General features: G+C 36.0%; 1 protein-coding gene and 1 long non-coding RNA gene across 3 annotated transcripts in view; one reads left to right on the forward strand and one right to left on the reverse strand.

Annotated features, from left to right (window-relative positions):
* The window catches only part of OTOGL (otogelin-like), a 101,144-nt gene extending 81,262 nt beyond the window's left edge, over positions 1 to 19,882 (forward strand). The window contains exons 44-59 of one of the 2 annotated variants that reach the window (XM_046898971.1): positions 427 to 568; positions 891 to 1,076; positions 1,531 to 1,743; positions 2,548 to 2,652; positions 2,975 to 3,082; positions 3,550 to 3,651; positions 4,964 to 5,068; positions 5,156 to 5,196; positions 5,559 to 5,622; positions 6,469 to 6,647; positions 6,959 to 7,063; positions 7,853 to 7,972; positions 11,501 to 11,546; positions 13,242 to 13,313; positions 15,769 to 15,848; positions 17,516 to 19,882. In XM_046898971.1, coding sequence (XP_046754927.1) covers positions 427 to 568; positions 891 to 1,076; positions 1,531 to 1,743; positions 2,548 to 2,652; positions 2,975 to 3,082; positions 3,550 to 3,651; positions 4,964 to 5,068; positions 5,156 to 5,196; positions 5,559 to 5,622; positions 6,469 to 6,647; positions 6,959 to 7,063; positions 7,853 to 7,972; positions 11,501 to 11,546; positions 13,242 to 13,313; positions 15,769 to 15,848; positions 17,516 to 17,716 — 1,869 coding nt within the window. In that variant the 3' untranslated portion in view covers positions 17,717 to 19,882. The remainder of the gene's footprint in view (positions 1 to 426; positions 569 to 890; positions 1,077 to 1,530; positions 1,744 to 2,547; positions 2,653 to 2,974; positions 3,083 to 3,549; positions 3,652 to 4,963; positions 5,069 to 5,155; positions 5,197 to 5,558; positions 5,623 to 6,468; positions 6,648 to 6,958; positions 7,064 to 7,852; positions 7,973 to 11,500; positions 11,547 to 13,241; positions 13,314 to 15,768; positions 15,849 to 17,515) is intronic. The other variant, XM_015283301.4, reaches the window with a different exon arrangement.
* Positions 17,973 to 20,763, reverse strand: LOC121109501. The gene is made up of 3 exons (XR_005848248.2): positions 20,665 to 20,763; positions 19,902 to 19,945; positions 17,973 to 18,105 (listed from the first exon to the last, which is right to left on the reverse strand). It is a non-coding gene; the product is annotated as an uncharacterized LOC121109501 (long non-coding RNA).
* Positions 20,764 to 21,256: the final 493 nt, after the last annotated feature.

Here is a 21,256-nt window from a genome sequence, read left to right on the forward strand (position 1 = left end):
ATACCACCAGTGGCTAGCAGTATGCTTTTCGTAATTGTTTGAACATATCTAATTATGAAATAATTTAATCTGAATAGTCAGAAATCATACTTCATTTATGTTTCCAGGAGAACTCTCATAGCCTCAGGTACAATGAAATTACATATTTTCCTGGTCTATAACAAAATCTGACATAGCATAGAAATTGCTAAGCACTTGGTTCATCCATTAAGAAGTTGGTTTTCTTTCATATACGTTAAGGAGAATAATAAATTCTGGCAGATTAAGTACTGCAGAATGAATATTCTGAAAATATATATATATATATTTCAGATAATAATTTTGATTTTATTTCCCTGTAGTTGTATTATTTCTTGTAATTAATGATTAATTTTAATTACAGAAAGCTCTTCTACTTGTTAATTCTCAGTTAAAATGTGTTCCTAGGTTTCACCACAGGAATTTTGTGAGAAGATGTGGATCAACAGTACTTATTTTTGGAATTATGAGTGTGATGCACTTTCTGCCTATGTAGCTTTATGCAACAAGCACAATATCTGCATTAAATGGAGGACACCTGATTATTGTCGTAAGCAGACAGCAATGTTCCATATCCTAATGTGACTTTATACTGCTGCAGTGTTCAGTGATGAGTTAAGAAAAATGCATTTTTTTACTGTTCTTAGAAGTACTGTCTCATTCTATCACAGCATTAGTAAGGCATGGTACAGGTTCTTGAGATTTATCACTAGTGTCATGAATTTTAATCTTGATTGAATGAGTAGCTTAACTAAAGTACCACTAAATATATAAATGTATGCTTTCTATGATACACTTTCTTGTTCCTACTACTTGTTTATCCAGTGAAATTCTGAAAAGTCAATACTCAGTTTCCTTTTTATGACTTGCAGCACTGAGTTGTCCTGAGGGCAAGGAATACCAGCCTTGTGTGAAACCCTGTGAAGCCAAGACATGCTTGAATAAGTGGTTGTATGAAGATTCTCCATGTTCTTATTTAAGGGAAGACTGTGTGTGTAAAAGTGGCACTGTTCTACATAGAACAGACTCAGATCTCTGTATTCCAGAAGAAAAATGTAGTAAGTGCACTAGGACAGAGGGGGTTTGCCAATATCTGCTAATATTAACTACAGATCAGGGCAAGCAATGTTTAAATTCTATGTCAGACTTCAGAAGTGTGAATCCAGTATAGCTCTATTCTACAGAGCCTAGCTTTTATCTCAAGCAACATCTTGATCTTTAACCTGATTTAATTCTGCAGGAGAAAAATAATGGTCATTCTTCCATAGTTCCCAGGCTTTCTTTCCTAGAGTACTCAAGAAGGAGTAGCAGGGGCAGCTTATTTTCCCTGTATCCGTTGACTATTTTCACCCATAAAAAAGCATTTGTTTAATATCATCTTTTCTTGATTCGTCATAGTGCTCTGAAGTGCTCTTATTTTAAGCAGTAAGGTCACCTAGATAACAAACAAATGTGTTGTTGCTTGCAGACTTACTCTCCACTTGTCAAAGGGATGTAACATTTTTCTCTCAGCATGTACAGATAACAGAGGACAACCCCGCTCTGCTGGGGAGATCTGGAATGGGTCCATGAGGGGCTGTTGCATATACAGCTGCTTAGAAAATGGAAGTATTGTTGCTGTAGAACCTGAATGCAATGAGGATCCACCACCAGCTTGTGAAAGAGAAGGAGAAATGATTGTGCTTGTCATGGAAGTAGAGGATTGCTGTCCAAAAAAAGTTTGTGGTACGCCACATGTATTTTCAGTTACAGAAGTGTAAATTAAATGCTTGGTACTTATCAGCAAAGGTTTCTTTTTTGACAGGGTTCAAGGTGACATTTCTGAGAGGTGATATTTAGGCAATTGTGGCTGGTTGGATCAATACTGTCACTTTTCTTTTAAGAACTAACTCAATGAAATCGAAATTTAGTTATTCCAAGTCTACTAATGAAACAAGATTTCTGTTCAAAATGAATTTTTAAGCTCTTCTGAAGGATTTCAAAAGAAATCGAGAAATACTCAATGACAGCAGTAGCTTGGTAGTTAGGGCAGTTACCAGAGCTTATTGCAATCTTATGAGTGCCTTGGGGTTAAGTGAATTGCCCTCTGACAAGAAGTGCCATTCTTCTGTATCTCAGAAAGCAGCACTCTGTGAGGTGATCACTGACTACTAATATTCAATATAGCCATAGTTCTCAGCAAAAGGAATATGCTTATTACTGCTAAAACATTAAGCAGAAGATATTTACTTTTTAAAAACATCTTCAGGGAGAAAGAACAAATGGTCCAGCTGATCTGGTATTTTTGCTCCTCAGCTACCTGTAACTGACACTGTGTTGTTGATTTGTTCAGGAAAACTTGTCATCTGTGGAAGCAGGGCAAGTAAATACCTGCTCTGGGAAGAATTTAACTTTGCTTGCACAGTGGCACTGAATGGAGCTGTACCAGCCCTGGGTTAAACTGGGAGGCCTACATGGTGATGTGCTGTAAGCTGACATGGTTGCTGTAGGTTTCAAATACATGAAAACAATTTGTTTTTTCTTCTGCAGAATGTAACATGTCACTGTGTGATGCTATTATTCCAACATGCAAACGCAGTGAAAAACTGATTGTAGGCTACAGCCCCCTGTCCTGCTGTCCACAATACCGATGTGGTAAGGGAAACATGAAAAGTCAATTTGTTCAACACTTTCCAATCTTGTAATGTCTGTTGTAAGAAACTTCATTTTACAAGTTGTTCCAATTTTCAGCACAGTGGGACACTAAATAACACCAGGGAATGATATATCTTTTTCAGATTCTTCAATACTTTATTATTTGTGTTTTGTGTTACTTCTGGTTTAACAGTCTGCTTCTTTTCTTTCTTTGACTATTTTTTTTTTTTTTTTTGACTAAGGGAAAGAAGAATACGTTTTATTTATCTTTTTTAGCATTGTTTCTGAGACTCTTCTTAACATACTATTTCATCTCTTACAGAATGTGATCCTTCAGTTTGTTTCAATTCTTCTCAGCTGGACTGCAGAGAAGACCAATTTATTGTTGAAGCAAAACTGGAAGATCCCTGCTGTTTCTCTTATCTCTGTGGTAGGTAACTGAGGAATAGTTAAGTACAATCTGTATTTTTAAATACAGTAACTTAAACCAGGAATTCCTTGAGATGCCAGTGGGAGTTTACACAAGCCAGGCTGTCTGGAGCATGAATTACTCTTGTGTTTTGAGATCTTACATTTCCAACATCATTTTTAACATCATGTTTGCTCTGCAAAATAATATTGTTAACAGACACTGGTCTTCACAATTGAATTATATGATCTATGCAGTCAGTGATATATCATGAATTGCTGAGCTGAGACTCGGTGGTTCTTTAACACTAAACTAACTATTAGGGTAAGTTCTGACACCTAAGAGCATGCACTAGTGTTATATTTCTAGTTTTGAATGTCAATCCATAAAAACTCTATTATCCATATAGGCATGACTTGTCACATTAAAGAAAACTTGCATGTGCAAACTTTCTAAAGTTTATAAATAACTGGTTATTTTTAATTTAGTTTGTGAATCCTGCATTGAGCCTGTTCCCTTGTGTAATGAAGGGGAAATTCTCACCGTAGACCTTCACACCATACATTACTGTTGTCCTCATTACTATTGTGGTGAGTGTAACTATTAATACAGTCTGTTACCAAATTTAGTAAAATGACAGTGTGTGTGGACATCTCTTTGGTGCAGCATTTAGGGTGGGCTTCGTCTAGAGACTAAATACTCTAAATTAGGGTGTCTACTTTTGAGGTGGATTTAAAGTTATTGGTACATTCAATGGTAGTCTAGCCAGCACAGTCAGTAGAGTCTGAAGAGTTTATGTACCTCACCAAACAGTACATAGCTACTTTCATGGAGATCTAGATACTGATATATTAATCTGGGTCTGAATCCCATCCTCAGTGTATAAATATACAACTGTTCATAAGCATCCACATACTAAAAACATCTGCAGTAAAATATGTTACACCTCTGTTGTCCTCTTCATTAGTGTTTGGGCACTTTCTTCACACTGCTGACTTTCAGGTGAAGGACTAGGCCATGGGTTTCAAATACTACTGGTCTGATTAGTATTCAAACAGTAAGCAGACCAAGAAAAATATTTGCAGTGTAATGTAGCCATTTTGCTAGCCTTATACAACACAGAGACTGTACTATGTATTCTTAAGTAACGTCAGTAACTGCTTAATTTAGATCAGTGAGGTATTCCTGAATTAACTCTTGTCCTTTTACAGTCTCTGGGTTATTTCAATTTATTATGGAGTCTTCCAGTAGGTTTGGAGCTTGCTGATTTTTACTTCAGGTGGTTTCACCTTTGGGTCCTTTCCTTCTCTGGTACTTCCACAAAGGTGAAAGTATGCAAAGGCTTTTGTCACTGTTTTTCCCAATTTCTCAAAGCTAGAAAAGTAGATCTTACTATGTAGACTTCTTTCAGAGTCCCAGTAAATCTCTTCAATGATACAGGATGTTATTAATGATATGTGCTGTTATTAAAGTCATTCTAGGGCAAAAGCTGTTCCCCATTACTTTATGGAAATTCAGTTTAAGTAGTTTTTTTTTCTCTAAGCTTTGCAGCAAAGTTTAGAGAAAAAAATAATTCTGTTTTTCTAAAAGGTGTGATTTTAGTTGTCTTTGGTGCTTGTTACTAGCCCAAGTCACTCTGATGAAGGAGTATTAAGTGGTTGCAACTTAGTGGTTTCTCTAAATTTAAAACTTCTCTAAGGCAACTGCTGGCATTTTTGAAAATCCTTGTTTATTTTTCAGTTCCAAATATGACTGAGATACTTAAGACACACAGAAAAAAAGAAAAAAAAGTATCCAAAAAATGTCCTTATTTTTGCAATGGTTTATCAGAAGAAATATAAACTGGAAAGTTCAAATGAAATTTGAGTAAAATTTTGATATCTGTCTTTCCTCCCTATTTAGTTTGTGATGAAAATTTTTGTCCTGAGCCTCCTATGAATTGCACAGATGACATGATGGTTGTGAAGGAAAAAGTACCTGGGCAGTGTTGTCCAGAATGGCACTGTGGTAATTACTTCATTCTTTAGTCACTGCTGTTAATAAAAGCTAGCAATTAGCTAACTGACTAACATGCTTTTCTTGTTCTCTTCGCAGAATGTAGTTGTGAAAATATTACTACAAGGACTTGCAAATTGGTAAGAACTGTCCTTTAAATGTATTTTGAATAGTGGTCCATGTTTTTACTCCTCCCTTTCCATTCTTTGTTAAATTAGTTGTAAGGGGGCCCACCAGCCCCCAGCTCAGGCATGAAGCTGCATGGCATGAAACTCCAGGTTTCTGCACAGTATTGTTAAATGTTCCTTGAGGAAATTTCACTGTGTGTGTGGTTATTTTTTCTTGAGGTCACTGCAATTTTTCTCTTTTATGGAAGAAGAGGTAGAAGTGATGAAGACTAAAATTTAACTTTTTAGAGAAAATCTCTCTTCTTAGCTTTACATTTATTTGTGTGTATCTTTTCAAACTTTTTTTTTTTTTTTTTTTGTCTTTTTATACTCAGGGAGAAGTTCAAAAAATAGATAGTAGTATTTCCAGCGCTTGTGGATGCACTCACTACATTTGTGGTAACTTTTTATTATTCAGATCTGCTTGGTTTTAGATTAAACTAAAAAAGGCATGCAAAGAAAGCCAAAACAGGGCCATTGTCACCTCAAATGTAAACAATCTATGTAGATAAATAATTATACTCTCATTTTTTATTATTATGCTTTCTCTACTAACTCATCAGTTTTGTGGCTTACAGTGTGAGGCATTGGAGGGTATTAACAGTGTCCATGCTATCTGTCTATCTATCTATGAATCCATCTATCCACCCATCCATGTGCACTATTGATCTCAATAAGCCAGCATGAGGGTATGTGACCAGTTTTGAGACTGCTCATTTCCATAACTCAGCAACCTTGTGTGGAGGAGATTTCACCCATATGGTGCTCAAAAGCATGTGAGGCATTTTTCATGCCCAACTGTAGCTCAACCTAAACTGCCTCTAGGAACAAAACACAGATTTACATAATGGCTTGAACATATTAATGTCTCACAATTAATTGTAAGAATACTTTTTTAGTTGACAGAAAGGTTATATTGCAGAATAACTCATGAAATGTAAGTGGTCTGATCTTAAATATTACAACTCTGTAAAAACTAAGAACAACATTTTTTTTTTTTAACTTCCAAAGAAGGAACATTATGAATTTTAGGCAGATATGCATTTTTTAGTGTTTTCTTGAGCTGAATTACACCCTCACCTTCTCTTCCTGTTTGTTAATTTATACCACGCTGATCAAGTCTAAAACTTGGAAGGTTTTTGCAGTGTGTAGGACTTTGCCTTACTTCTGTCCTCACAGCATTTCTGTTAATTTGCTTGATGATTTTTTTTTTTCTCTCATAATATCTTTTCCTTTTGGTGTTAGAGAAGGATGATGTGTGCATCTTCCAAGAGGTAACCGTACTGAATCCTGGACAATCAGTGATTCAGTACTTGGATGGAGACCTTTGTTACACTGTGCAATGTTTACGAGAAAAAGATCAGAACACAGGATACAATGCCATGCATTTTACGACAGTGAACTGTTCCCAGCAGTGTGAAGCAGTAAGTATTCTTAAAACAGAGGGATTATGCAGTTTATGAATAAAACTTCACATTTAAAATAAAAATCAGAAGGTGGACATTTTTGCTAGTCCAGTTTGCTCAGCAAGAGCTTAAAAACTTAACAGCGTCTTTTAAGTGCTTTTTAGTAGTGTACATGAATATATCCATCCATCCATATATCATTGTTCATTTAGGTATTGTTATTTTCAGAGTTCAATGATTTTTCATATACTATATATATATGTATATGTATATTTAAAGCGACCTCTTTTTTTTTGTTTGTTTGTTTTTTGATTTTCGTTTTCTTTCAGCATCAGTTGTATATTCCTTCCTCCAGTCACCATAGTTGCTGTGGTACCTGTCAAAATGTGTCCTGTTCTTTTCTTACTGAGAATGGCACACGAATTGTGTATGAGGTAAGTACCTCTGGAGAGGGACAGAAAATAAGTGTAATGATGTGATAAACACAGGAGTCTGACAGTCACTTCCTTGTGTGAGTCTTGCTTCAAACTTCCTTGGTGTTGTTATGCAACTAGCAGCTGTCTGTGGTAAATTACATAATAGGGAAAAGGTGTATTTTTAGACTTGCCATTTCACAGTAGATGAATACCATGTTTTGCTTTATTGGTTGTAATTATCTTCCACGAAGATGGGTGAATGTCAGCATTTACTTAATGCCAGTAAGTGCAAAACAGAGATCTAATTGTAGCTCTAAGTCATATGCTATGATTTAGATGACCTAGGAATACTTTTGTGCTTCTGGATCCACCTCAGGACTCCTGTGTCCCTCTCTTCCCATGGCCTCTCTTCTCCCCACTGTGAATTCTAGAGTAAGCAAGTGTTCAAACTGGATCACTGGGATTCAGGATCCTGATGGTACACTCCAGCAACCACATACAAAGAATTTATGTGTCACCATACCTTGCTTCATCCTTCCCATTGATTTTAGAGCCTTTAGGGCAAAATAAAGCATAAGCTCTTTTTTTCTGATGCAGACCCACTCTAGTACACTTAATATCTCCAGGTAGGAGCCACTGTTGCAGTTACAGGATGGCCTTCCCTCCACTGGTGTGGACAGGTTTCAACAAACCTCACACTCCAGCATGTACCTGCAGCATCCAGGCATTACTTTTACAGACATTTGAGCTGAGATACAGCTGAACTGTGTTGCCTTTGCTGACAGTGGTTTTGTATTATGCATTCAGGAAGGCAGTACCTGGATATCCAACTGCACAAACTACACGTGTGCAAAGACTGTGTTGGGGGCTATGATAGTGGGCTCTGGTGTGGTCTGCCCCCCTTTCAATGACACTGAGTGCACAAAGGTTTGTACTTTGGCTGAGGTGAGTAACAATAACTCATGTGTCAGTATGGACACACTTGAAAGAGCGCATATGCTTCATGTGTTTTCATTAAGCTTAAAAAAAAGTGGTAAGTAAGATGTAAGTGATAAATTTACAGTCTTGTTTTCTAGTTTTCTGTTTGCATTTTGGCTAACAATATCTGTGAGGAGTGCAGAAACTCTTTTCAGGCATCAATATTGACTGCATTTAAAATATTGTCGAACTGGAATTGTACTTGAGATACTGTTGTATAAAGTGCTAATCACTATGTACTACTTTGCTTCAGAATAATATTTTGAGAAGATGTAGTACGTATATATTAAATAAATTGGATGGAGCCATTCAGAAATCTTGTAAATGTAGGCCACATTAAAAATTCCTTAAATACAAGGATTAGAAGGCTGACTGTGTATATAAACTTAATTATCCCTTAAGGTAAACATCAGGATACAATACATTAAAGAAAACGTCTATCATACTTGAAAGGGTACCTATACCTATACCATATATCTAAAAATGCAAATTTGGCACATCCATTTAAGCTGTTTAGAAGAATGTGAATTCTTCATGTACATTACAAATTTACTTCAGAAATTTTTACTTCCATTTTATTACTTCTCTAACTTTGTAATACTTCTCATAATTCTAATTCTTGCAGTTGTGGCATGCTATATATATAAATTATTAAAACAAACAAAAAACAATCAACAAATGTGGAAAAGGTAAGTACCAATAGTTTGAGTTGGAAGGGACCTTTTAAAGGTCATCTAGTCCAACTGCCCTGCAGTGAACTGGGACACTTACAGCTAGATCAAGTTGTTCAGAACCCCATCCAGCCTGACCTTGGATGTCTCCAAGGATGAGGCATCCACCATCTCTCTGGGCAACCTGTTCCAGTGCCTCACTATCCTTATTATAAAAAGCTTCTTCCTTATATCCAATCTAAATCTCCCCTCTTATGATTTGAAACAATATTCCCTTGTCCTGTCTCAGCAGACCCTGCTAAAACCTCTGTCCTCCTCTTCCTTATAGCCCTCTTTTATATACTGAAGGGCCACTATCATATCTCCCTGGAGCCTTTTCTTCTGGCTCAACAGCCCCAGCTCTCTGCCTGCGCTCAAAGGGGAGATGTTCCACCCCTTGGATCAGTTTTATGACCCTCTGAACATATTCTAACAGATCCACATCTTTCCTGCACTGAGGACTCCACATCTGGATGCAGTACTCCAAGTGAGGTCTCATCAGCACAGAGCAGAGGGGCAGGTTTACCTCCCTCAACCTGCTGACCATGTTGCTTTTGATGCAGCCCAGGATACGGTTGACTTTCTGGGCTGCAAGGACAACGCTGCTGGCTCATGTCCAGCTTGCCATTCACCAGTACCATCAAGTCTCTTTGGCAGGGCTGTGATCCATCCTTTCAGCTTGTACTGATAATGGGGATTGCAGCACCTCTGGTATGAGACCTTGCACTTGGTTTTGTTGAATCTCATGAGGTTTGCCTGGGCTCACTGTTCAAGCTGATCAAGGTGTCTCTGAACGGCTTCCCATCCCTTGGGCATGTTTTCTGCCTGAGAGTAGGGAGGCCCTTCAGAGAGATCTAGATAGGCTGGATCACTGGGCTGAGGTAAATGGGATGAGGTTCAACAAGGCCAGGTTCTCGGTCCTGCACTTTGGCCACAACAACCCCATGCAGCACTATAGGCTTGGAACTGAGTGGCTGGACGACTGTGAAGAGGAAAGGGACCTGGGGGTGTTGGTTGATGCTTGGCTGAACATGAGCCGACAGTGTGCCCAGGTGGCCAAGAGGGCCAATGCCATCCTGGCCTGCATTAGAAATAGTGTGGCCAGCAGGAGCAGGGAGGTGATCATCCCTCTGTACTCGGCATTGGTGAGGCCGCACCTTGAGTATTGTGTTCAGTTTTGGGCCCCTCACTACAGTAAAGACATTGAGGCCCTGGAACATGTCCAGAGAAGGGCAACAAAACTGGTGAGGGGTCTGGAACACAAATCCTATGAGGAGTGGCTGAGGGAGCTGGGATTGTTTAGTCTGGAGATGAGGAGGTTCAGGGGAGAGACATCATTGCACTCTACAACTTCCTGAAGGGAGGTTGTGATGAGGAGGGGTTTGGCCTCTTCTCCCAGGCAACAAGCAGGACCTGAGGAAATGGCCACAAGTTGTGCCGAAGGAGATTTAGATTAGACATAAGGAAAAACTTTTTCTCTCAGAGAGTCCTCAGGCACTGGAATGGCTTGTCCAGGGAAGTGGTGGAGTCGCCGTCCCTGGCAGTGTTCAAGAGGCATCTGGATGAGGAGCTACAAGATATAGTTTAGTGGCTTGTGATAGCAAGGGTAATGGGAGGACAGTTGGAATAGATGATCTTGTAGATCCTTTCCAACCTTGTGATTCTATGATTCTGTGACCGCACCATGCAGCTTGGTGTCATCCACGAACTTGTTGAGGGTGCACTGGATCTCACTGTCAATGCCATTGATGAAGATATTAAAGAGCACTAGTCCCAGTACAGATCCCTGAGGGACTGCTCTCATTACTGATCTCCATGTGGACATTGAGCCACTGACCACCACTCTCTGGGCACACTCTCACAACGAGTTTCTCATCCATCAAACATTGCACCCATCAAGTCCATTCATTTCCAATTTGGAGGGAAGGACATTATGGGAACCACGTCAAAGGCCTTACTGAAGTCCTGATAGCTCATTATCTATTCCCTTGTCCACTGACACAGTTATGCTATCATAGAAGACCACCAGAATGGTCTGGCAAGACTGGCAAGACTTTCACTTGGTGAAGTCGTGCTGGTTGTCTCGTATCACCTCCCTCTCTTTTATGTGCCTTAGTATAGATTCCAGGAGGGTCTGTTCCATTTTCTTCCACAGTACGGAGGCAAGGCTGACAGGTTGGTAGTTTCCTGGGTCAAAGGATATCTTCTTCACTTGGATGCATTTTTAATTTCTAACAAACAATTCTGGAAAAAAAATAAGAATATTATTCTTTGAGAAAAATAATTTAGCATTTCAATGGATGTGAAGTTCTGCAATTCACGTTCTGTTTCAGAGCTCTGTATTTATGTGTACGTATATAATGTTCTAAATAGCTCTTTATTAGGAACTTATTCTTTGCTTGGCATAAGAGTCGTGTAAAGTTACAAGAATGAATTTTTTTAACTTTCTGACTGAATCTCAGTGGTGGAGAAATAGATGATAGTAGATGATATAAAAAGCTGTGTGTAGAAACTAAGTGACTTATTTGAAGGAGATTGGATCAGGTAAGATTAGTAGTGACAAGTTCATTTCCAGTGTTAAAAACTGAAGAATATATGAACCAAACCTTTATGCCTTCATGTGATGAGTATCTGTGAGATTCTCTTGATTTAGATTATATTATTTTTTACTAGGTGGACATCTTTAAAACATGGCATCCCTTGAGATACTATCCACTATAGCATTGGGCACAGTCTTTTTTGATATATTCTCCTTTTATTTTCCTAGAATGGAGGAATTGTGCAGACGTACAATGATGGCTGCTGCAAGACCTGTAAGTGATGAAGGCTGCAATATGTGCTAGTTTAGCTTTGGTTTGGAGGGCTGTGTTTTTTAACCTCTTGCTGAGACAAAGATAAGGGAAAAGCATGCAGTTCCCCCCACAAATCAAATAAAATTGTTATAGTTACTTAACCACTCTTATTAAAAGTTCTTGCTTTGTTTGGCTGCTGTCTTGGTGGTTTTTAACATTATTGTTCTGGAGTATAACCAATTTCTCCAAATATAATCTTTGGAAAATGAAAAATTACATTAATTAAAATAGTGAAAAGATTACCTTTATTGCTAAGTGGACTGTGAAATATTGCCTATATGATTTTCACCATGAAAGAAAAGGATTTTCTCCCCTAAAATAGATTCTTAATTTGATTATCAGCATCCAAAAATACAAATTCATTCTGTTTTATCACACTATATTTTCTCGGGTCAAAATACCGTAAAGCTGAATACTGAAATAAAATATTTTGAATTGGAATTGGTTTCTTTCCACTGTAGAAAATATATTGAAATCCCAAGTGAGGAAAAGTTTTGGGGAGTTGAATAATATTAAAGCTAACAACCCCTAGATACAAAATTGACTTTTTGATATCTGGGGATTCACTTTCTCTGAGTGTGTCACTTTAAATCATTCTTAATGAATTGTAATGCAAGTTTGCATGAAGCTGTCATAAGCTATGCAAGTTTAAAAGCATGCTGCAAATGCACTCTGATGATCTCTTCAGTTTTGACTACGAGAAGTTTTCTGATCAAGTTCTCTAATTATCTGCACTTAAAAAGAAAAATCTGTAATATGAAGTTAACATGAATATGAATTCATATGAAATCTGAAATTAGCTATGTAGTGCAAGAACTTGTTGAATGCCACAGAAATTACTTTCTTCCTTTTTTGACCTTTTTGTGCTCAACATCAGAATTAGAATATTCAGAATAATTAGTCTTTGGGATTTTTTTTAAAGTAAATCTTTAGTTAACAATATTGAATAGGAAGTCTTAATATTTATGTTTATCAGAAATAGCACTGATCAGTGTTCTAGTTTCTATGCTTTGCAAAGCCTTCAAAGAGATCTGTAAGTACTGTTATAGTCTATCATATGCAAAACATAGAAAATAAAAGCTCTTTTAATAAACAAAATGCCTATTTTAATTATAGTCAATAGAGAAAATTAACACATCAGAATTGTGCTAATGTTATACTTCAGAAATTCTTGCTCAAGTGGCTGCTAAAAAAAATGATACAATTTATACAATTCTATGTTATTTTATTTTTATTCTGTTTTTTAACTACAAGCATGTGCCCAGTGGTGAAGTGGATAAAAAGAGTATGTATAAATAGAGCTTGCAACACCTTGGGGTTTTAATGGGAACAAATAGTCTTTCTGGAAGAGCTTGATTCTCTGCATGCAAAGTGACTGCATATATTTAATTCTTACCTTGCCATAGAGAGTTGCAAAAGTTTGGTTTACAAGGAAGTATTCAGTTTTGTGTTAATCAGGAGAGTAATAAAGTTTAGGCCGTCTTTAGTAAGACTGGAAGCAGCTGCACCATTCCTAAATTTGGAGGACTATCAGGAAAGGTCATCACCTTTTGCTAAAAGAAAAATTGCAGTTGGCAGTGTAAGAATTAATGAAATGTCATTTATATCAACATGTTTTTTTCCATGAGAAACTTATATTCCTAATGGTTCTGCCAGGTTCTGGATTGGGTCTATTACCCTTTGCCATTAGTCCAGTAGTGCCTACTGGTAGTATTAATTGTGAACCAGGTATTATTTTTAATAATGTATTTTCTTATTTTAGTAATTTAGTAAGCACTGCTTGTTTATATGCATATATCTGTCATCACCACTAAATGCAACCATGCATTTAATGGAATTTGGCCTGATACTGAGAGATGCTGATATCCTGCTGGTCTCCCAGATGAGTATTTTCTAAAGCTTGATCAGGGTTCACTGCTCAGCACCTGTCAGGATTAGGTTCATTGATTTACAGTATATGCTGTGGGTGGTTCTTCCTCCTGTTCATTTCTTAAATTGGTTTTAATACATACACTTACTGTACTGGGTAGCTATAACAAGAAATGATATTACTTATAAAAATATCATTATCCTAAGTAATGCTACCATGAGATTTTATGATCTTGTGTCTCTGAAGTTAATGTCTAAACTATTTTTGCCTTTAAATATAGCAGAAGTGCCCATTCCTGTCTGATCTCATCCTTGCAGATATGGATTAATGTTGTACTTCTTGTCACAAATAAAATGTTTACAAAGTAATGAAAATGTTTGGGGAAAAGAAACATACAATCCTCAAAGTATGATCATGTGTTAATACTCCTTAAAATAGAATTCTTAGTGATTATAGAACTGTTGCATTATGATAGTATTTCTTTGCTTTAAATGATAGAAAAGTTGCAGTAACTGGAGTAGGATCCCTTACTCAAATAAGGAGCAAAGAAAGCAAGCACACCTGAAACTGAATGCAGATCTTTTTGACAGTTGAAGACTGAAAAGTACAGCAGCAGGGAAGTTTTCATTAGATGTTGGTACCTCATATGCTGAAATGTCATAAAACATTGAATCAGAACCACAGAATGGCTTGGGTTGGAAGGGACCTGAAAGTCCATCTAGTTCCAAGCCCCTGCTGTGAGGAGGGTTGCCAGCCACCAGCTCAGGCTGCCTAGAGCCTCATCCAGCCTGGCCCTGAATGCCTCCAAGGATGGGGCATCCACATCTTTTCTGGGTAGCCTCTGCCAGCACATCACCTTCTGAGAAAAAATTTCTTCCTAATGTCTAATCTATATCTCCCCTCTTTTTGTTTAAAACCATTTCCCCTTGTCCTATCACTATTAGATCATGTAAAAAGTCATTCCCACTCCTGCTCTCTTTTCAGTACAAGTGGGCCACATAAAGGTCTCCCCAGAGCCTTCTTTTCTGCAGGCTGAACAAGCCCAGCTCCCTCAGCCTTTCTTTGTAGAAGAGATGTTCCAGATACATCTCTCTATGACTTGTAGAAGTACAAGGATTGCATTGTCTATGCACATTTATGCTGGCAAATGCTTTCTAATGGAAAAAAATAATAGTAATTCTTTTTGTCAAGTATTGCTGAGGGAAGAGAATCAAGATATTACAGGCAGTCATCATCTTCTAGTTTCACAGTAGAATCCTGTTTGATCCTGCAACACTCAGATTAAAATCTAGTTGAATATCTTGCTTACTCAGAGCTCACTAATCTTATAAAAGTGCACAAAAGGATTCTGGAGGAGAGAAAAGTTGTCCTTTATTTGTCCAACTAACCACACAGGCATGTGCTGATGGTGAAGAGGCCCTCCTGAACAGTGGTTGCTCTTCTATATGCTGGATGCCCAGAATATAGACAGTTTTGATGGTTACTGGAATTTGAGATCTAAGTAATTTCTGTTACACAGATATTGATACTAAATAGCCTGATAGGGACTGCAGCATGGAAAACTTTATTTCAGTATTATATTATTGTTTTTATTATGTTAAATATGGATTCGCACTGTACAGCTTTATTTTTCAAACAAAAGATCTCCTATAAGTATCTCCCAGGACGTACTGAAAATGTAGTATTTTCATAATCCTATATCCTATAAATGCTACATACTTCAGACCTAGGTAGTAAAAGCATGTAGCATATTTAGCAAATATTTTCATCTTTCACTTTCAAGATCCTTTCTTCAAGGATCTGTTTCTCCAAAGGATGTTGAATTTTGTTGTTCTGTTTAAATTTTAAGCATTCAAATTAGCATCAAAATTGTAATCTCATTCACAGCTTTATCTTCTCAAGTGTCAAGTTCAAGGATGTGTAGTAACAAAATCATAATTTCAATATTCCCATTAAAAACAGAATTAATTCTAATACTATTCAAAATCTATGCATCTTTCTTCTAATTACTATAATACTTGCTATATGGGTAATTTAAAATCTTATTACTGTTTTCATATTTATAAAATTTGTATAGCTTAATGCACCAGTTGATACCTCATGTGCCAGCTATAAAATTGATAATTCCCCACAGGAAAAAAATGAAGATTTTTTTTTTTTAATTTTATAGGGAAGTAGTACTATCAGTATGTACATAAATGAAAATAGTGCATAATCATTAAAATTATTGTAATATTTTCATGTTTTAATTATCAAAAATATGGTACAAAAGGTATATCAATTCAATATGCATCTTTTTCCATATTTTATCAGGCAAAAAGGAAGAAAGGATTTGCCAGAAAATGACAATCAGGACAACTATAAGAAAAAATGACTGCATAAGTCAAAGCCCGGTAAGAATAAAAAAACCATTTTTCATGCTGGTCCAATGGTATGATCAAGTATCAAGAAGTAGGCTATAGCTATGTACAAGCAAGAAAAAATGTTGCTGTCTTCTCAAAAGCAGGCCTTTGACCTGATGGATGTTATTCTACTCGTAAAAGGAATTAAGTTAGCTGTTCCTGTGGCTGAAAGAGTGACCCCTCCTACCTAGCTTCAAATGAAAAGTACACAGAGTATTTGCACAAACACACTAAACTCCTCACCATGAAATAACATCCCATTCTAAAAGAGAAGTAGAAATGTGTCCAATTAGAATGTGATGGAAAATGTGCTACACTCCTCCTTAAAGAACTTTACTCTCAGGGTGTCATCTCCTCCAAATAGCACGTCTCCGTATCATAAATTCACAATTCCCTTTATTTTGTCATCTATTTAAGGCATCTTATTTCTCATCTTTGATTTATTCCCATCTATAAAACTGGTCTGATAAGAACCTAGCACTTAAAAAAGAAGCAGTTGACATAATATCTTGAGACTTCTGAAAGGTCTCCAATAAGATTTTGCTGAAGAACCTTAATAGTCCAAAGGGACAGCATATCATCACAGATTGAAAGCTGGGCAGGTTAATTTTCAGCCTGATAGAAAGAAAACAGTGACATATATATAAGGCTTCACTACAGTACTAAGAGTGTGCACTGTATTTATTTAGTTTTAGAAGAGTAAATATTGAGGGAGTATAACGAGGGAGATTGTTAATGATTAAGATAAGATCTAAAGAAGTTATTTTTCCACTCTCAAATTTGATGAAAGATGTAAGACTAACCTATTGACCTAATTTCTTTGGATATGGCCCTCCTGTTGAAGTGCTGCTTGAAGGAAGTGCATCAGAGAGCACATTTCATAGGCTTCATTTGCATAAGAAATCAAATTAAAACAATATCACAAACAAACAAACAAACAAACAAAAAAACCTAGGTCTAATATAGTCACTTCTGATTTCCTAGCATATCAACGTTTGTTGAAGTTCTAATTAAAACTACCAATCTACCAATTTCTGTTACAGTATTGGCTAGGAAGATTTCACATAATGTCGTACAAGAGAAACCTTGGCCCTGCTTTAGTCTAGTGCACAAATAATTTTATAGCCAACCTCTTCCCTTGCTGGACTGTTATACCTACTTTGTGGATGTATTTGTTACGGTGATGACACAACTAATGTTGCACCCTTAGTTGCAAGCATTGTGAGTACAAAAGGAAAATGCTTTTGGACTGATACATTCTTCCTCTTGAACCTTCAAAGAGAATGACAGACTATGCTTTGCTTTCCTTAGAAGAATGTAAGTTTTCAGCAGTGAACATGGAAAGGACATTAATTTAGCTATGATGTTTTGACGTTATTCATCAATAAAGTAAGGATTAGATTTTGTTATCCGCAGCACAAAGTTGAGCTTGCTCAAAGTTAAGAAAGAGTACATGATTAAACAAGTAAAAACATATGATTTCGCATAAACTTTACTTAAAAAATGTATCTCCATTTGAATGAATTTTAAAAGATAACTTTTAAGACCAGAGTTCTTTTCAAATGTAAAAATGGATTTTAATCAGAAAGAAGTTTGAAATGTTACATCCGGAAAACAAGTTCTAAGATGTCTAATTGCAATTCTTTATTTATTCATAGATAAATGTGGCTTCTTGTGATGGAAAATGCCCATCTGCAACAATTTTCAATGTCAATATTGATAGCCATTTAAGATTCTGTAAATGTTGTCGAGAACATGGAACGCGCAATCTGACTGTGCCTCTACACTGCTCAGGAAACGGCACTGAAATTATGTATGTCATTCAAGAGCCTGTAGACTGCTCATGCCAATGGAACTGAACATTACTGTGAACATGATTTTGTCTGAAGAACTGAAATGAGTTTCCTTTCGCCAGAGTGTATTTTCTGACCTTGGATGAATGTAGTACTCTGCAGAAAAGAATAAGATATCAATGATGCTTTATAATGTAACTTTTCTGAACTTAAGTAGAGATTATGTTGTTTTTCAGATTTCATTTTTAAATATTAGCATGTATAAAAATAAACGTAAAACCTTTTTTACAAGGTGTAATTTAGCTGTCATTTACTTTTCAATGGCCTCCTGATGAGCTGTTGATGTCTTTCTTTCATGTTTTAAATCTGTACTTATCTGTTAAATTTCAGAATTTATAAGTGGTTCCTTCACTTCTTTCCATGGTTGGATTTTCTGTTGAGGACCATCATTGGAACTAAAATTTAAAAGCAAAAAATCCATATAGTGGTTTTCAGAATGACTGAATTAATTTATTAAAAAATATACAAAAAAAACATTCAACTCAAACATTCTTTTATCTTGCTGAAAGGTCCGTCTTTTGTCTGTTAAGCTGTTGACAATGACTGCTTAAACTAGAAGTCACTGAGAAACATCTGTAAGTACTTTTATTTCTAGAATAATAATGTCTTGAAATCATTGGCATTTATTTAATTTTGGTGAATAGTATAAATACTAAGCTTGACTAAGTAAAGGTTGAAGTGTTCAAACATTTCTGCCTTTGTTACAAAGCTCTTCCTGATATGAAGAAATTTATTTTTTATCAATTTTTTTCAGCTTACACAAATAAGATATTGGCTGTCTGCTTGCACGATGTAGAAAAAATTCTATGTATATACTTATTTATTGAAAAAAAAGGAGACTGCACATTTTAATTTTGCATTTTTCATAATAATGCATTTTTCATAATGCATTTCCTCCTTTGTTTGACAGTTTGAAATTTTGTGTCCAATAAACATTGCTTCCTTTTAAGTATGGAGATTTGGACTACTGACTGAATCTAGGATTTATAATTTTTGTGTACAGGAAAAAAAAACTCAATGTGAAATATCTTTTGAAGAGCCTACATGTGCTATTACTATTCATTCAGGTTGTGAATCTCCATGATTCAGCACCTTAAACTGAATATGCTTTCACTTTTAATAAAAATACCACGTCATCGTATTGTAAAAGTTACGAACACAATTTTAGGCTTGTTTTTGAAAGACTACTTTGCTTCATAAAGTCATTGAATGGATCATGGCTTAAATGATGACAGAAGGACTTTGGCCATTGACCCCATTGGGGTCAGTATGGTCCTTAATATGTAAATGATTTCTGAATTATTTTTCCTGACTAAAGCCTTGAGAACTTTTTGGTGAACTCTTTTTATTTCAGGCTGTCAGTCATCATCTAATTACCGAAAGGTTACATTGTTTTATACAGTGAAAAATAAGTAATACAACAGCATTGAAATCTAAGGCTATTTTGTGATTTTGTGTGAAAAGTCTAAAAACTTTTTTTATTTACAGTTTGATTGCTTATAAAGAAAAGGAATATATGCATTTAATCAGTTTTTAGTAACAAAACTCATGTACTCATCCATCTCATTAAAAATAGTGACCTGGTTTAAAAATGAAAGAATAATCCATTGCATTATCAGTAAAACGTTTAACAATTAGAAAGGTACAGAGATCAACTAGTGATTAAGTGCTTTTTTTTTTTTTTTTTTTTTTTTTGAGAAAGTATATGCTTTATTTGCACTTTTTCTGACTTGATGGCATATATGTCAAGACACTGTATACTAGGGCCTCTTACCAAAACTGTTTTTGACATTTCTGTAGGAATTTGTGTAGAGATGGTTTTCATAGGGGCCAGAAATGGAAAATAAATCATTGTCATAGCTGTTAAGTTTGTGTACTAATACAACAAATTTAAAGGACAGCTGTTCAAAGAAAAATAAATCCCTGGGAATTCTTGATTTATTAAAATGGAGACAGAAATCCTCTGTTTACTTCAAGAAAGTCTGGCCCAAAACTTCTTAATGAATTTAGCATTTGAATATAGAGTGAAGAAAGCCCCTACAAGATGTCACTTTTAGACACAATAACCAAACACTTCCTGTAGTTTGATTAAACGCTCTGCTTTCTATAAACAATTTGCTTTTTAAAGATTTAGAATCATACTTGTAATTAAAGATAAATTAAGAAACATAAGTTGATGTGCTTCATTTACCTGTATCACTAAGGATGAACGATAGTGTAGAATCTTAGATTAACCTAGAATAAAAAACAGGTAAAGTTAAATTTAACTCAATGATATCATGAAATAAGAAAAATTATATTAAAAGATTTTTCCCACTTAACCATTTTAGTTTTTAGAAGATCAACAGTCAATAGCAGTTGGGTCAGGATCCTCCCTGAAGCATAAGAAAAACCTTTATGTCTTTGGTGGAGCTGAATAGAGTCTAAGGCTGCATTTTCTTTTACAGCTAAGCTTCAGATTCAAACTTATTTGGCCTTGTCAGAAAATAAATGCCTATTAAATGTTGTCAATCATTTTCTGGACAGTCATCCACCCACATTATCTCCAAGAAGCTGAAATTTTACATACATAACATGGATTAACCCTTGCAGCCTTTGAAACAGACATCAGGGTGGAATGTGCCTGCAGATATTTTCTCAGCCTGTAACTTAAATATAAATGTAGACACAACTACATGGTTATATCAACGTTTCTCTATCTCCAACTTTGCATTCCAACCTCAGTCTCCCACACAGGAATTATGCACAACTTGCTTTGTGCAGGCATCTTGTGAACTGGTTTTAACAGCTGACACAACTCAAAACATAATCTAGTTTCACACCACAATTAATTAGATTGTTCATTATTGACTAAAAGAGCTTTAATATCCACAGAGTTCCCTCCCTTCCACCCCTTCTTAAACTAAGACTTGAATAACTTCTACTCCCCTAAAAGCAAGGCTGGAAATGCATACCTTTCTCTGACTCCCACACTTCCATGAGAAGATGCAAAGAATTGGAGAGCAGTGCGTGCATGACCTGCTGCATGCCTTACTCTGCTGTCCCAGTGTGCCACGTCATTTCAACCCCTTGTAACTTCCTGCAGGATAGTTACGCTACCTTCATTCAGTAGTTACAGTTCTTCATTCAGTTGTTACAGTTCTGTTCTACATGAGCTTGTGAATATAATTCCACTGTTTAAAGGCTTGCCCATAAAACTATGCATACTTTTTTAGGGATTTGTGATTTGTTTTAAGTAAATATATTTCTACTAAATAGTTAGGCTTTGGCCACATTATTTGTAATGGCTGGATTTTTTATTTCAATTCTCTTATGACCAGCTCATTCATTATGACCAATTTTTTGCCCAATTAGGTAATTACAATTCTAAGCATAGCTTTTAATATGGCGTTTAAATCACTTATTTTGTGTTTTCATTAATAAAATCCAAGACTTTCAGCTATTCGTATGCTAAAAATGAATAGGAAAACATGATTGCATGATTTATTACTTTTCAATATAGCAGGCAGACATCTCTACTAATACGTACACCTGTGTAAGAGTGAT

The sequence above is a fragment of the Gallus gallus genome, chromosome 1, assembly GCF_016699485.2.
Source record: "Gallus gallus isolate bGalGal1 chromosome 1, bGalGal1.mat.broiler.GRCg7b, whole genome shotgun sequence".
In the NCBI taxonomy this organism is placed as follows: Eukaryota; Metazoa; Chordata; class Aves; order Galliformes; family Phasianidae; genus Gallus; species Gallus gallus.